Source organism: Heliconius melpomene, chromosome 13 (genome assembly GCF_056956725.1).
Source record: "Heliconius melpomene rosina isolate 202511_hmr_F chromosome 13, ASM5695672v1, whole genome shotgun sequence".
Taxonomy (NCBI): domain Eukaryota; kingdom Metazoa; phylum Arthropoda; class Insecta; order Lepidoptera; family Nymphalidae; genus Heliconius; species Heliconius melpomene.
This window is the reverse complement of record NC_140401.1, coordinates 16282411-16298346: the sequence shown is the minus strand read 5'-3', so window position 1 is coordinate 16298346 and position 15936 is coordinate 16282411. Positions and strand designations below refer to the sequence as shown.

The following is a 15936-nucleotide window of genomic DNA, read 5'->3' as shown; positions in this document are numbered from 1 at the left end:
ATTTTTCTTTTTAGATATTTTATTATTTTTCTGTTAATGCAGAAAATTATCTAACAAAATATATTATCCCAAGATATAGCGTTACTTTGAATCAACACGAGTAGCAATTAAAAGAATTTATATTTTTTAATTTTGATCATGTTTAAAAAAATTGTATTTAAATAATTTTAATAAAAATATTTTGTGATTCGTCCAGAAACTTAGAAAGCGTCGTCGGCGTCGTTCCAGATCTGTCAAAGTCAAGCTTTAAGTTTCAATTTCAATTTGTAACAATTCGTTAGTATTGTAAAAATTTGTTTTGTGATAAATTTAAAAGCAATTGAGAATTGCATGTGTTTTATAAGTTATTTGTTTAGCATAAGATGAATTCTACCATTTTTGACGATCTGAGCCGTGAAGACTTAGCATTTGAGACAGCCCGGAATCTAAGTAGGTTATAATTATTTGAAAATAGAAAAATGTAATTTTCTTTTGTTTGGACATTTCATGATCAATGTCGTTTTGTGTTTTTTTAGAAAATATTCACGTGAATACTGAAAACATAACAGCTCTACATAAAGAGTTATTGGAAATTAATTTGTCTATAACTGTTTACATTGAAGAAAGCAAAAGGCGCCTGAAAGAATTGCGCTTAGAATTAGCGCATCAAGCTACCAGTTCGCAAAGAGTTGTAGAAATACTTAGTGATAAATGTAAGTATAATTCCTGATCTTATAAGATTTGTATTTCCAAACTAAGAAAATAGAGCGAGAGAGTAATCCACTTTGTTAAAAAAAATTAACAAAGTGGTACTCTAGCTAGTGGCTCTTGAATACATTTTTATGTTTTAGTCTTGTTATGTTCTAATTTTTTTATATTTTGTACATAATTTAAGAAATGTATATTATTACAATATTTCAGAAAACAATGTCAAATTTACCAAAAACACCACAAAATCGAAAAAGCCATTTCAGAAACATCAGCATTCCCATTAGAGAACATAATAATAATACAGAGGAAAAGATAATAAAGCAAGAATCTGTAAAAAAATTTATTGTGTGGTATAAATCAAAGATTGACAGTCACCGCCAACATCTTAGTTCCTATTTATCAGAGGACATAATACTGGAATGGTTTGGTCGAACTATTAAAACAAGGAAAAAAGTCTCATCTTTTGTTAACAATGATATTCATTGTTCTAGACATGACTTCACAACAGTTGAATGTATAGATAAGATTGAGTTGAGAAATGAGAAAATTCCAAGGTTTGTAGTATAATAATAATAAAACTATTGAGTTTCACAAAACAAGTAAACATAAGTTTTAGATACAAACATAATCTAAACAAATATAAAGAAATATTTAAAGATTTCCCCTATCCGGACTAGTTGCCTGTATTCCGGTATACAGCGGCATATAACTTTTTTGTTTCTATAGTTATTTTTGTAAATCTTACCCTAATACAAAATAATTGTTACTTAGATTTATTTTTTATTTGTGTCTATTAGTTAAATTGTTCTATAAAAACATACATATCATAGTGACATAGTAGTATTGCCTATCTAACTATAAACATGGTGGTTATAAGTTCAATCTCCACTTGGAAATGATTTACTGTTATTTTTGTGCAAGAAATAGTGGGAAACTAAAGAATATTATATAATATAATTATGAATAATTTAAAAACTTATGCTACTTGATTTTTTAAAATAATTTATAATATTTTTTATTTGTGTTATTACAGAATTAATGACAGTAACTTAACAAGTCCGTTAGAATCACCTGAAGAAGGAACTTGCAAGAGATTAAAATTAGGTAAAAGAAAGTTACAGTCCACTTGTTTGAGTCCACGATGGGCAGAAGGTTGTGGGCCGGGAGAAGGAAGTGAGCCAACAGAAAAAAAAAAGAAATTGCAATATAATCATACACATAATATAACTAATGATAATAACATTTCTATGGAAATTGGTAATAAGGGAGATGGCATTGATAAATTAAAAAATACAAATGCAACACCTCCAAACATAGAATGTGGTCAAGGTGACTGTCAACCATCTACAAGTGGTACTAAATCAGGAAACTCATATGAGACACTAAGCACAGAGTTGCCTAAGTTAGCTGTTGAATGTAATGGCTATATAAAATTTACTAGAACAAGAAATAGTTATTCAGATTCTATGAAATGGGATAGAAAATGTAAAGTGCAAATTAGTTATTCTGAGGACCCTTTTAATGTTGGTGAGTATGTAATTTGGGCTTTACGGTACAGTGATGAAAGCAAGTGTCGAAGGAACTTACTTTCTGCATTTGAAGAAGTATCAGACTAACAACGTGCCAGCCCATAAGAAGAGCTCCCTCTTATGAGGTATTCAAGTTTAAAATTGAAGGGAGGAACCAAATACACAACTTGTCATGTTTACAGTTACTCTTGCTTGTGCCCTTGGGCCCTACGACTGGCCTTAATAAAAAATGATATTATATAAAAATACCTGTTCATTCCTCATATCCACAGATGATCTGAATTTATTTTTATTAAGAGATGTCAAATATAGTTTGTTTAGAAATTTTAGTATAGGTTAACTAGAATCCTTTAATTTAATGATGTAAATGTAAATCTCCCATAACATCTACCAAATTTAACTGATACAACTAATATGGATACAATTGTATGCTTTGCGAGTGTTCAATAGACGATTTATGCAAAAGCAATGTCATTGTTTTTGTAAACTGTTCCATTGTTTAGCATTTGAAAGTTGCATAATTTTAACTGGACTTATTGTTAATATGCATTTTTACCTTATATAATTATAATATTAAAGAGTTATAATTAACTTTTTATTTCACTTTCTCTGACCAATTTACTTTATATGCAGATTTTTAATGACATACATATGTCATATGTGCATTACTCTTGCAAATCACAGATTTGCTTAATTTATAATTTTGTTAAATCTGTAATATATCCAGTATTACATGATATTTACTTTGTTCATTTTAAGTGTTTGGTACTTTTTACAGTAATTTGTTTTATGTTTATATACTAGAAAGTAATAGTTTATCTGTTTAATATACAAATTATAGATATATTTACACCATTTCTTCTTGGAAGAACTTGTGTTTTATTTCCAAATAAAGAAATGATAATGCTATAAAAGTTAAAGCTAGCATGCATATAAAATAATTTATTTATAGGCATCTTAAGACAACAGGAGGCGGTTGTGGTACAGCCTTCGACTGTACATACGTAGCTTTACACTTTATCTCTAGCAGGGGAAGTCAAGAGAATGGAGCTCCTAACGCTACAGTCTCTACATGCCTCTTTCGCCTCGTCCACTGTCATCAACCTCTTCTTACGTGACCTCCGGGGGGCTCCTCAAGCTTTTTACGTGACCTTCCTCCAGTAACTTTGATACTGTTCGACCTACCTGTCTTACCGCTCACTTTTTGTCATAGATCTTTTTTGCCATCCTTTCATCACTCAGTCGTTCAACGTGCCCAAATCATCTGAGCACGCTGTTCATTCTCACTGTGACATCCTCCATCCGTCCTGTGGAGGACGGAGCTCCAAATGCCTTCGACTATACTTGCGCGGTGATTGTGGGTTCGATCATCACTAGGAGAATGATTTTATTTATTATGTTAGCTTTTATAGAGTAGTTAAAACTGTGTTTCATTTAAAGTGGTGCTGACAAAAACACTGTATAAATGAAATAACCATTTTTTGTGTAAAGAAATGAACTCGCTTTATAACAATCTCAATTCAGTAACAAGTGCACACGTATAGTTTTTAAATTCCTATCGGATGTATGACACATTGATATTTAAATGAGATTTGAATTTGTCTTTAGTTTCGTAAGTTATATTTTAACTATTTTAAAGCATTACTTGTGAAGTATGTTTTTGTTTTACTTCTAGAAGTGTCTAAGAAATAAAAGTTGTTAAGTATTAAAATGGTTTTATTTTATTATTCCTTTTTTTTTTTTAGTATATTTCGTATTATTATTTTTATTATCGTATTATTATTTAGTATATTTTTAGTATATTCAATTTATTAGTATAATTTTATACGTATTACGATCACGTTTGCACGCGCTAAGATAAGCGGTGCAAGTAGTTAGGTATTTAATGTATTATGATAGACGATATAATATATGAATGCTGAAGAACGAAGTTTCATACAATGTAGAAATAACCATATATGTATTTTATTAATATTATAATTGTATTAAACTGATATAATAGAAATTCGAGAATGTTAAGTTATTTAACTTTAAAAATTGTATCAGAATATATTTTTTTTAGCTTCAAGCTGTATCCCGCACACAGTAGGGTAGGTAGAAGGAACTTAGTGTTAAGACCCTCCGTTCCCCGCTTTCTGCCGAATTCTGGATGCATTGCGTGTTGAGTGGCAGAGTTTAACGCCGCGCTTTGCCTCGACACCAGAGCGAAGAATGGAAATAAACTTAAATAAATATTTCACTACCTCGAGTGGGGATCGAACCCACAGCCGTCGCGTTACGGTCACACCCTTGTGCCGCTGCGCCACGACGGCCTCAAAAGAATAGAATAAAAACTTATTACGATTTTAGTGAAAAGAAATTACCTAATTAAAATAATTTTCAAGGGACAGTGAATATAAAAATAATTTTCTTTACAATTATTGTTTCTCATATATACTTAAAACAGTAATCTTTAGGAGAATATTTCAAAACTGTTTTGAACTGTTTCTTTTTAACATATTATTATAGTTGATTTTATAGTATTTTTACAAAAAATGCCAGGATTAATGGCAAGTAGGAGTTATAATGTAGTTATAGATTAAAAGTCTATATCATCCTAAGTCACTTTGGATCACTGTAACAATACACACCATACTATGTCAATAGTATATGAAACAATAAATTGTAAAAAAAATTAAGTTCAACATAAAAAACAGAGTTAATTAGTACTAATTTAACCACAGGATGTTTGGAGATTAATGTTTGAATAAATAAAAAAAATCTATTTATTGTAAAAATTAATATAATTGTCATATAATACATGTTTTAACTTTAAAAATACTATAAAGGGCTGGATTTCGAGTAGGCATACTTGCTATTATTATTAACAAATTATAATTTTTTACAAGTATATTTTACAACTAAAGCTTTTTTATAATAACTTAACACTTGTACTAACCCAGAATTAGAACAATTAAATCTATATGTTATTTTTAACATAAGTCTAGAAAATGCATTTCAAATCAATTATAATTGTGATGATTGTGATTGCTTCAATATTTTCCTAATAGTCCTAGATTAAAATTTGCAAAAGGTAAATAACTCCACAGCAGAAATAAAATTTACTAATTTAAATTTATTAAAATATTGAATTGTATCAGAATTTGAAAGTCTTAAAATAACTAAATAATTGTATACTTATACCTTCAAAATATACCTTGGTCATATAACTCAAATTCAATTGATTTATTATACCATCTTTGCATAAAAAAATTAAATAAAAAACCATGTCCAAAGCAAACCAAAAAGATTATACAATTAGAAATCAATTATCAAATTAAATGTTCAGATCTTAAAAATGTGGCACCAAAATGGCAATATAATTTAATAGAATAATTAAGATTGCTATAAATGTATTCCATATTTAGAAATTTATAATTAGCATACACATATACACAATATTAAAAAAGTAACCATAAAAATAACCATTGTATTATTCAGAAATATAAAAAAAAACATTGGATATTACTAATTATTAAAAAGAAATTAAATTGCTGTATTGTTATTTTTATGATTCATGTTATATTCTCAACAACTACAGAAATAATTTTACAATAAAACCTCAATGTAAGCAATATGATAAAGATATCACAAATATGAGGCCTCTCATTTATCTTAAAAATATTTAAATTATTTTTTATCAAAGTTATCTCCATCATTTAATGCGCTTGGGTCTTCTATTTCTTCCTTAGCATTATTCTCTAATACTGGTTCATTAATTGGGTTATTGTTTAAAGCTGAACTTAGTTTTGGTGGCTGTGCAGCAGGTGTCACTTTAGAAGATACAGCTGGGTTTGGAGCACTCTTTGTAGTCATTGAAGCTTTAAGTTTTCCAACCTCTTTTTCTAACTCCTCAATTCTCTTTTTTCTCTCTTCTAATTGTGTTGTTAGAGTTTCTTTTTCTAGCCGTAATGTTTCTAATGTGGCTGATACACTAACTTGTAAATTTTTTAAAGACTGTAATTCTGTCTTGCATATCGCAATGTCTACTAGTGTTCTGTTTACGGCAGTTTCAGATTTAATTGCCTTATTTTTAAAATCTGAAATATTATCATTTAGTTTTAACTTTTGGCCCTCTAGTTCACTTACTTTTGTGTTATAAATGTCACGTTGTTGTTGGTAGCGCAGAGATTCCTCCATACACGATGTTTGCTGTCGTGAACATTCTTGCAATTGTGTACTCAATTCGTTAAGACGATTTTGTAATTCAGTCTCGACACTCCAGTTATTGAATAGTGAAAGGGTGAGTAAAATACATACAGCGAAAACAATATACATTGGCCACCGACGCATATTTTCTATACCCATATTACTTATACACTATAAATAAAAAAACAGCTACACTGTATTCAATTTATATCACGAAAGATTTTTTTTATTTTTTAATATACTAATTGAACTATTTAACCGACAGGAACTCATTCGTACGCGTCCGAACTCGCCTAATGTCATTGACATCAGATATTAATGTTACCAGGTGCAAGGATTTTGGTATTATTGGAGTGTAGGTAACGAATAATAATTAAAATGAAATGAATACCGTACCATACAAAAAAGATAAACGATAATATCGAAGTTCTTGAAACATTATAAATTTGAATATTTATCTTATATAATAACACATATATTTTTTTATTTACTAGATATGTACATTGTAATTAGGTAATATAAAAATTTCGTATGTACAAATATTAACGGAAATTAACCTATTTAATAATTTAACCTAAATAATATTCTTTTATATTAATCTATTATTCAATTTTTTTTATAAATTATACTTATATATATATATATAGCAACTTGCTGTAGCTGGTCACGTGACCAAGTTAGCATAGACTATAGTCCTTCATCGACTTCTTTGGTTTATAGCCACGAGGTTTTTAGCAATATTTCAATTTATAAGTGAATAAATAAAAAGATAAATCATATTTTTTTGTTAAAATGTCACCTAGCCCTTCATTACCGCCTAAAGAGAATGCTCTTTTTAAAAGAATTTTGGTAAGTACTGTTGTAAACATTCAATGTCGTATGGAGTGGCTTGTCAATTTTGCCTATTATATCCAAATAAAAAATAATACAATTGATTTCAATTTCTATTCGCCTGTGCACCAACTATGACAAACTTACCTAAATTTATATCACTGTGTTTAACGTAAAAAACATATAAAATCATGACAAAAACAAGAGACACTTACATTAGGAGGCTGCAATTTCTTCGCATCCAAAAATAAATAGAGGTTAATGCATTTAAATTATTATTCTGTTCATTGCAGCGCTGCTACGAACATAAACAATATAAAAATGGATTGAAATTTGCTAAGCAAATACTATCTAATCCCAAATTTGCAGAGCATGGAGGTAAGTTCATTGAATATAATTTTTATTCATAAAATTCTGTTATTAAAATGTGAAGACGGCTTAAATTGTAACATACATTTTATAAATGTGAAGTTAATATATAACAAGTGTTTATAAAAAAATAATTAAGTGTCATTATATTTTTAGAAACTCTGGCTATGAAAGGTCTAACATTAAACTGCCTTGGTCGAAAAGAAGAGGCTTATGAATATGTACGTCGAGGCCTACGTAACGATCTGAAGTCACCAGTCTGCTGGCATGTTTATGGCCTCCTTCAGAGATCTGATAAGAAATATGATGAGGCAATTAAATGTTACCGCAATGCTCTGAAGTGGGAAAAGGAAAATATTCAAATTCTAAGAGATCTATCATTACTTCAAATTCAGATGAGAGATCTTGAAGGATATAAAGTAAATATCTATAATATATTGTCAAGAACATCATTCAATATTACTTGTTACTAAAAGTTACATGTCATATTTTTAAAAAAATATTATTCTATCATAATTAAGAAGCCATTGTGGTGCCTTTGACTCATAATTTGGAAAAATTAATCTTTTTCATTTTCTTGCTGTGGTAAAAAGACAAAGCATGACATTGTATACTGTCACTCTACAAATAATCTCTCAAAAGTTGAAAATAATTAAGGAAATGGAGAGATTCAATACTCAATTTAATCTGCCTGTTAGTATAGTATAATATAATTCTCTTTTCCAGGATACAAGGTATCAGCTCTTTATGCTGAGACCAACACAAAGAGCATCATGGATTGGTTTTGCCATGAGCTATCATCTATTAGGAGATTATGAAATGGCAAACAATATTCTTGATGCCTTCAGAACAAATCAAATGAAGGGCACATATGAGGGTGCGGGTAAAGATACTAATAATTATGAACATTCAGAATTGTTGTTATATCAAAATATGGTGTTAGCCGAATCTGGACAATATGAAAGGGCTCTTCATCATTTACAAAAGTTCCAAAGTCAAATTTCCGATAAGTTATCAGTTAAAGAAACAACTGGAGAATACTATTTGAAGTTAAGAAGGTAAAGATACATGGTTTTCTTACAGTTTTTTACTGCATAGCAGGTCAGACAAAGGGATCCTTATGTTAAGACACTTTGTCAGAAGTCCACATTTTGTTTACCAGAGCAAATAATAATCATTTAAATATATATGTTGTGTACAAACAACCATTGAATTTACAGTACTCTGGTTTTACATAACAAGTATAATTAAATAATAGCATTATATATATATATATATATATATATATATATATATATATATATATATATATATATATATATATAATAGAAGTGATGCATAGTAAATTAGTATACAATATGGAAAGTCATTTAAATGGTAGATGTTTGAAGCCATACATAAACTATACCATGCATTAGGAGGCTCCAAATTTTGTGATACCAAATTTTGTGACATCACATTTGTAAATAAAGCATACATGTATAATTTTGGAATTGCTGTATTAATTACAATTAAAATATGTAATGTGAGAATCTTCTTCTTCTTCTTAAAGTGCCTCTCCAACTAGTGAAGGTTGGCAGAATAGGTCTAGGGGGGTCTCACAATTCCTTGTTTAGTTTTAGAGTCATAAAATTTGTGTGACAATTTATGAATGACTCCTCCCTCAATTTAATTAGTCAATACTGTTTGCGCATTTATGTTGCAAATTAATAATAATAATGGTGGAGGTGTTTTCTTTTTTTATATTCAGTAGGTTATTGATTTAATATTTGAAATGTATTTAATTCCTTTTATGTAGTATATTTATAATTATTATAGTTAAGAATAATTAAAATTTTAGAATCTTACCTGTATAATTTAACTTTGGCCATTGTTGGACAGTGGAACAGTGTATGATACACATGTGATGGTTCTGGGTTTGATCCTCTTTTAGTAAAAGAACATTACCTCTAGGCAGTAGCATGTGGAAAAGATTTAGTGACATTTCATAAGCGGAGAGTAGAGACAAGCATTGGACCTGCTGTATATACATTTTTTAAACTTCTCTTTTCAATATTTTTTATGACTATAATTTAATACTTATGTAATAAAAAATATTAGCTCAGCTTAAAATGTGTAACAATAAATTAAATTACGAAAATTATGTAAATTTCCTTTTAATTTTGTTCCAGGTACAAAGATGCAGTAACTGTATATGAGAATTTGCTCAAAAGAAATCCAGAGAATGTAATGTATTATCAAAAGCTTGTAGAAGCTAAAGAACTTAAGGATCCAGATGCAAAAGTAGCCTTTTATGAAATTTATAAGTAAGTAATTTTTTTATTTACTCATTTAGAATCTATCATGGCAAAGTGTCAGTAACTATGATGGTCTTCAGTTTGGCTTCCAGTTGGGACAATGAATTTATCGCAGAACCTTTTGACAAGACAAAGTATTGCGTTGAGTAGTGCTCAACCAACTAAAAACAGGACAACAAAATTTCTCCAATTTATGCGGAAAGTGGAGGATGAAGTGTATTGACCTCTTATGTATAGGATATAATAAATAAATTATAATATATATTATTTTTTCATTCCACTCTTCTATTTAGGAAAGAGTACCCTCGAGCTATAGCCCCAAGGCGTCTTCAGTTAACAGAGGCACATATGCCAGCGTTTGAGCGCCTTGTTGATGATTACCTTCGGCATGGTCTCCATAAGGGTATACCACCTCTGTTTGTGGATTTGAGGTAAGTGGCTTCAAGGAAAACTATGATATATATAAAACTAAATATAGATGGTTAGTCCAGTTTAACAGTTTCACGTTAAACCAGACTGGACAAAATCAAAGATCTTATTATTTTAATTAAGTTGTCTTTTGTTATATAAATATAAATGGATGAATCAGAATTTTATGATTTTCTTTGTTTTCAAATTAACGATACTGTAGAATGGCATTGATTGATTATGTTAAGTGTTACATATAATTGTCTGGTAGTAATTTTTTTTTAATTGACGATATTGTTAAGTTGTTTTTGTTTTTTGATATTGCTGAATGCTTTACTTTTCTCTACTTAGAGATATTGGATTTTAAGTGGCACTCAAATATTACTTTAAGTGAGTGCACCTCTTCAATGGAATCAACAATATGAAAACTAAACATTTTTAATATCCATTCCAGATCTCTATACGAAGATCAATCGAAAGCAGACATAATAGATAAATTAATCCATCAATACATAGACAATTTATCAAAATCTGGAACATTTAGTAGTAAGCCGGATGAAGTGAAACAACCAGCGAGTGCATTACTATGGTCATATTATTACGCTGCGCAGCATTACGATTTTAAGCAGGATACGGACAAGGCGTTGTATTATATAGATTCGGCTATAGAACATACGCCCACGTTGATAGAATTATATATTGTCAAAGGAAGGATATATAAGGTTAGTTTTTTTAGCTTCACACTGTATCGAAGCTAAGTTAAAGACACTCTGTTCCCTATACAGTGGGTAAAAAAAGTATTTGCACACCCTAATTTTTTGATGTTACATCTACAAAAAAACAGAATGCTTTTAGTTAATCATTGTATTTCATAGCTTAATCTATATATATTTCGAATTGGTTAATAAAATTTCTCAGAAAATAGAAATTAGAGAATGAGACGGTATAAACACATATTTTAAAGTCAAATAAGTATTTGCACACCAACCGGCTTGTACGTATTTTGTAAAAAAAATCAATAATAAATGAAAGAAAAGACACTTAATATTTTGAGTGCATTCCATTAGCATCAATGATGGCTTGCAATCTCCTTAGCATCGATTTCAATAATTTGGACGTTGTTTAAATCGAGATTTGAGCCCATTTCTCCACCAAAGCACCCTTCAAATCATTTTTATTTAAAAATTTTATTTTCCTCAAATTTTAATCCAGCAGATGCCATGAATTTTCAATTGGGTGGATGTCTGGCGTTTATGGCGGAGTTTTCAGTATTCTACGGACATTGTACATCACCTATTCCTTAGGTTTTCATAGCTGTATGCTTAGGATCATTGTCCTACTGAAAGTAGTATGTCTCAGTTACGCCTAATTTCGATGCGCTGCAAGACAAAATATCGCGCAACACTTTACCGTAATCTACTGCTTTCATTATTCCTTCGATAAAAGCCAAGTTTCCCACATCATTTGCTGTCATGCAGCCGCAAACCATCACAAGACCACCGCCGTGTTTGACTGTACTATGCACATGTTTCGCCTGAAGTTCAGTATTTGGCCTGCGCCACAGAAATGTTTGTCTGTCCGTTCCAAAAAGATAAAATTTGCTTTCGTCAGAAAAAAATAAAATTGTACCAAAATTCTAAAGGGGTATTTAAGTATTCTTTCGCGAAAGTTAGTCTTTTTGCTATATTGGCCTCACTTATGAAAGATTTTTTCCTTGCTGTTCTGCTACGAAGACCACCATTACCCAGTACGTTTCTTACAGTTTGGGCACAGACAACCTTACCTGAACTTGACGCGATATCATTTGCTAAGCTTTGAGCGCTTGTTAATGGTTTATTTTGTACCGATTTTAAAATTTGTCGCCTTTCTCTCGTACTGAGCTTCTTCGGGAGGACGGACCTTTCTTTATTTTCAACACTACCCATTTCTTATCGGTTTTTTATAATTTACTACACAGTCGAGTAATTTAACTTTAAATTTGACCTAATTTGGCGATAACTTCAACCTTCATTACGGAGTAAAATAATTTCTTCACGCGTCGATAACGACAGTTCAAATTCTTTCGGCATGTTGGCTTCAATATTTTTTCTGAACACTAAACAAATGTCTCGTTATTAGAATATGTTTCCCGATGTTCACATGTATACGTACAATGTTCACATTTTACCTAAAGTGACAAAATGTCGCGGGAATAACATTGTATCTAGTCAATGGTTGGTGTGCAAATACTTATTTGACTTTAAAAAAAGTGTTTTTACCATAAAATTTTTTTATTTCTGTTTTCTAAGAATTTTTAATAATCAATTCTAAATATATATAGATTAAACTATTAAATACAATAATCAACTGAAATCATTCTGTGTTTTTCTAGGTGTAACTTCAAAAAAATTAGGTGTGCAAATACTTTTTTTACCCACTGTATATGACGAAACTGTCGGGACATTCCATATTGAATAGTGGACTTCAAGATTGTTCTCTTACTAGAGCAAGTAGTTGAAAATCATTTCGATAGACCGAGTAATCAAATTTGCATTGATGAAAAGCATTTGAATTGTACATTTTTCGCAAATTTAGTTAAAACGCTGGAGGCCATGCAGTCTATTATGAGTTGATCTGCTCAGTTGGTCAGGATCAGTTGGTCTTGTAAACAAACACACTGATAGTACTTATAATGTATGCTTAAAGATGGCGACGATCAGTGGACACTTTGTGTAGTACATGTAATATGAAGTGTCTTAACACTAGGTTCCCTCTGCGTACCTTGCTATATGCGGGACACCTTTTATCTATCTATTCATCTATGTATCTATCTATATAATACATTCGATCCCCAGCACGCCGGCGACCCGGTGTCCGCGTACTCGTGGCTGGAGGAGGCACAGGCGATGGACACGGCGGACCGCTATGTCAACAGCAAATGCGCGCGCTATATGCTGCGCGCTGGACACGTGAAGCGCGCGGAGGAAATGTGCGCTAAGTTCACTAGGGAAGGTGGGTGCTTCACTTTGTGTTTCGTATGTTATAGTAGGGTAGCGGACGAAATGTAGAATTTAAAAAAGCGCCAAAATTGATTAAAACTCAAATACCACATAAATACAAATAAAACAAGTAAAAAGTCACAGGCGACAGTCTGAGGTGCTTTAGATATATAATATTAAATTGACCAAATAAATTCTTTTATTTCCAGGCGTACCAGCAACGGAGAACTTGAATGAGATGCAATGTATGTGGTTCCAGACTGAAGCTGCTGCAGCGTATCAGCGGCAGCAACAATGGGGCGAAGCCTTGAAAAAGGCACATGAAGTTGATCGGGTGTGTGTTTTATTATTATTTTTTTAGCTTCCGGCTGTTACCGCACATAGCGGGATAGGCAAATAGAACTTGAGCATTTAGTGGTAAGACACTTTGTTCCCATTAAGACGCAAGTAGAGTAGTAGAAAAGCTAGGCAGTATAGGATCATAAAAAAATTTTTATTCTACGGTTCTACCGATATATATATATTAGAGATGGGCGTTATCGATTTTTTCCGTTAACGGTTATGAAACCGATATATGGTTTTCGTATCGATATCAAAAACGGTTTTCAGATATCGTTTTTTTTCGAATTGTCAATAAACGCAAAATCATAATTATAACATTATAATATCAAAATAAATATATGTAATTAGTAGTACATATAAATAAAAACTATAATCAAATGTAAAAAAAACAATATTTAGTAATTAAATTGAAATAATCCATACCTATATTATAAATTCGGAAGTAACTCTGTCTGTCTGTCTGTCTTTTACGCAATCAGGGCCAAACCGCTAATTTAATTGTGATAAAATACTCATATAGAGATACTTGAGGGTCCCGGGATGAACATAGGATACTTTTTTTCTCATATTTGTAATATTTTCGATATATACCAATATATTAAAATAATTAATTTGACAAGGAATTTATTGCGCCATGTTAATAACAATTGTCGCTACGCGTTGCTAAGCAACGGCTTGCAAAGTTTGTTGTTTTAAGAAAACGTCACTTAAAGTGAATTTGCTTAATGCATACATGGCGCGCGCCGATATAGATTTGTATACATTAACAAAAATTAGATGATTTCTATAATTTGATATTCATCCTTATGAAAATATATATAATAGTCACTTTTAGCATTTCATCTAGATGGAAATTATAGTTTACTGTATAACATTCTAATAAATAAATAATTAATTTATATCAGTTCGGTTATCTATACCGATGTTATAAACTTAAAATATCGTAATTTTAATCATTTGGGATTTTATTTAATATTGATGTTTTCATATTGTGGCAAAAATTAATAATTATTTAATATAGAACGCGCGCACGGCAAACTTTAGGTACTTTTTCTAATATTAAGAATCTCCTTTAGTTACTTTTACTTCTTTTATTTGTTCATTTCGGTTACTCAGATATTTTTTCTAATAATAAATCTCCACTTATTATTATTTTTTAACTTGTTTTAATTATTTAGGCTTATATTTTCGCGGGCGTAGCCGCGTCCGGGCCCACTAGTGTTAAAATACAAAATCATATCCAAATTTCAACTTTATTCATTTATTTAGAAGTTCGATTTCATAACGACGAAATAATAACTTGTAGATGTAATGTAAGAAAACCGCCGAAACATGAATCTGTTAGTTAGTTAGCTATCGGGTATTCGCTTCATTTCTTTTACACCCGTGAAGAATATACGGATAGAAAGAGAGGTAGCGAATATCAGTTTATCAGATATTCGCCTTATCTGATTTACGCCCGTTCGGAATAAGTTACTTAGAAAGAGAGGAAGTTAGTTTTAATATAAAACCGTTTGACGTTTCAAAAGTTTTGCGTTATTACGGTTTTGTTCAGATCACAGCGATGTTGAGTTTTAAGTTTCTGTAAAAACGGTTTTCTAAAAACATATATCGATAAGTTATGTTTTCCTTAACATATCGGTTTTAAGTTACGTTTTGGTATATCGAACTCATCCCTAATATATATGACATCATATGGTCTCGTATGTTAAATCTCTTCTATTATTAGTATAAAATAAAGTTTTAAACAAACACAAAAACTTCAATAGTTTTGTCTGGAGTTAGTATACTTCGACGAAACCTCAACCTTATTTAGAGATAAAAATAAAATTAAAGAAGTCATTTTTTTCAAGATTCAAGATTTTTATAGATCAGTTCCAAAAGACAGAAGTGCCTCAAAGCTTAAGTTAAAATATCTATTTTTGTAATTAAATTATACTATAATAATTTATGTATATGTATCGGAGTTAGTAATTGTAATACTTGTCTCCCCAGCACTTCTCAGAGATAATGGAGGACCAGTTCGACTTCCACTCGTACTGCATGCGCAAGATGACGCTGCGCTCGTACGTGGGGCTGCTGCGGCTGGAGGACGTGCTGCGCGCGCATCCCTTCTACTTCAGGTGCGCGCGCGTCGCCGTGCGCGTGTACCTGCGCCTCTACGCGCACCCGCTGCGCGATGCGCCGCAGACGCAGGAGCCTGACACAGGTACAGCTTTTGAATATATAATAGTATTATATACTAGCGACCAGGTCGCGGCTTCGTCCGCTTGAACTACTAAATTATTTACTTAATACATTACG

The 15936-nt window shown here is 30.9% G+C and overlaps 3 protein-coding genes across 3 annotated transcripts in view; 2 read left to right on the top strand and 1 right to left on the bottom strand.

The window, feature by feature from the left end:
* Window positions 1-263: 263 nt before the first annotated feature.
* On the top strand, window positions 264-3930 carry LOC146533163 (uncharacterized). Its single transcript, XM_085196376.1, has 4 exons — window positions 264-429; window positions 516-692; window positions 901-1244; window positions 1724-3930. Exons 3-4 carry the CDS (start codon window positions 907-909, stop codon window positions 2304-2306), a joined length of 921 nt encoding a protein of 306 aa, XP_085052502.1. The 5' UTR covers window positions 264-429; window positions 516-692; window positions 901-906; the 3' UTR covers window positions 2307-3930.
* Window positions 3931-4983: 1053 nt separating this feature from the next.
* Window positions 4984-6727, bottom strand: LOC146533162 (uncharacterized). Its single transcript, XM_085196375.1, has one exon. The coding sequence runs from the start codon at window positions 6564-6566 to the stop codon at window positions 5889-5891; it is 678 nt and encodes a 225-aa protein (XP_085052501.1). The 5' UTR covers window positions 6567-6727; the 3' UTR covers window positions 4984-5888.
* Window positions 6728-7080: 353 nt separating this feature from the next.
* Naa15-16 (N-alpha-acetyltransferase 15/16) overlaps window positions 7081-15936 on the top strand; it is a 72401-nt gene continuing 63545 nt past the window's right edge. Inside the window, exons 1-10 of the mRNA XM_085196373.1 lie at window positions 7081-7256; window positions 7532-7616; window positions 7764-8026; window positions 8334-8665; window positions 9779-9913; window positions 10198-10335; window positions 10767-11034; window positions 13147-13303; window positions 13500-13624; window positions 15628-15841. Coding sequence (XP_085052499.1) covers window positions 7200-7256; window positions 7532-7616; window positions 7764-8026; window positions 8334-8665; window positions 9779-9913; window positions 10198-10335; window positions 10767-11034; window positions 13147-13303; window positions 13500-13624; window positions 15628-15841 — 1774 coding nt within the window. The 5' untranslated portion in view covers window positions 7081-7199. The remainder of the gene's footprint in view (window positions 7257-7531; window positions 7617-7763; window positions 8027-8333; window positions 8666-9778; window positions 9914-10197; window positions 10336-10766; window positions 11035-13146; window positions 13304-13499; window positions 13625-15627; window positions 15842-15936) is intronic.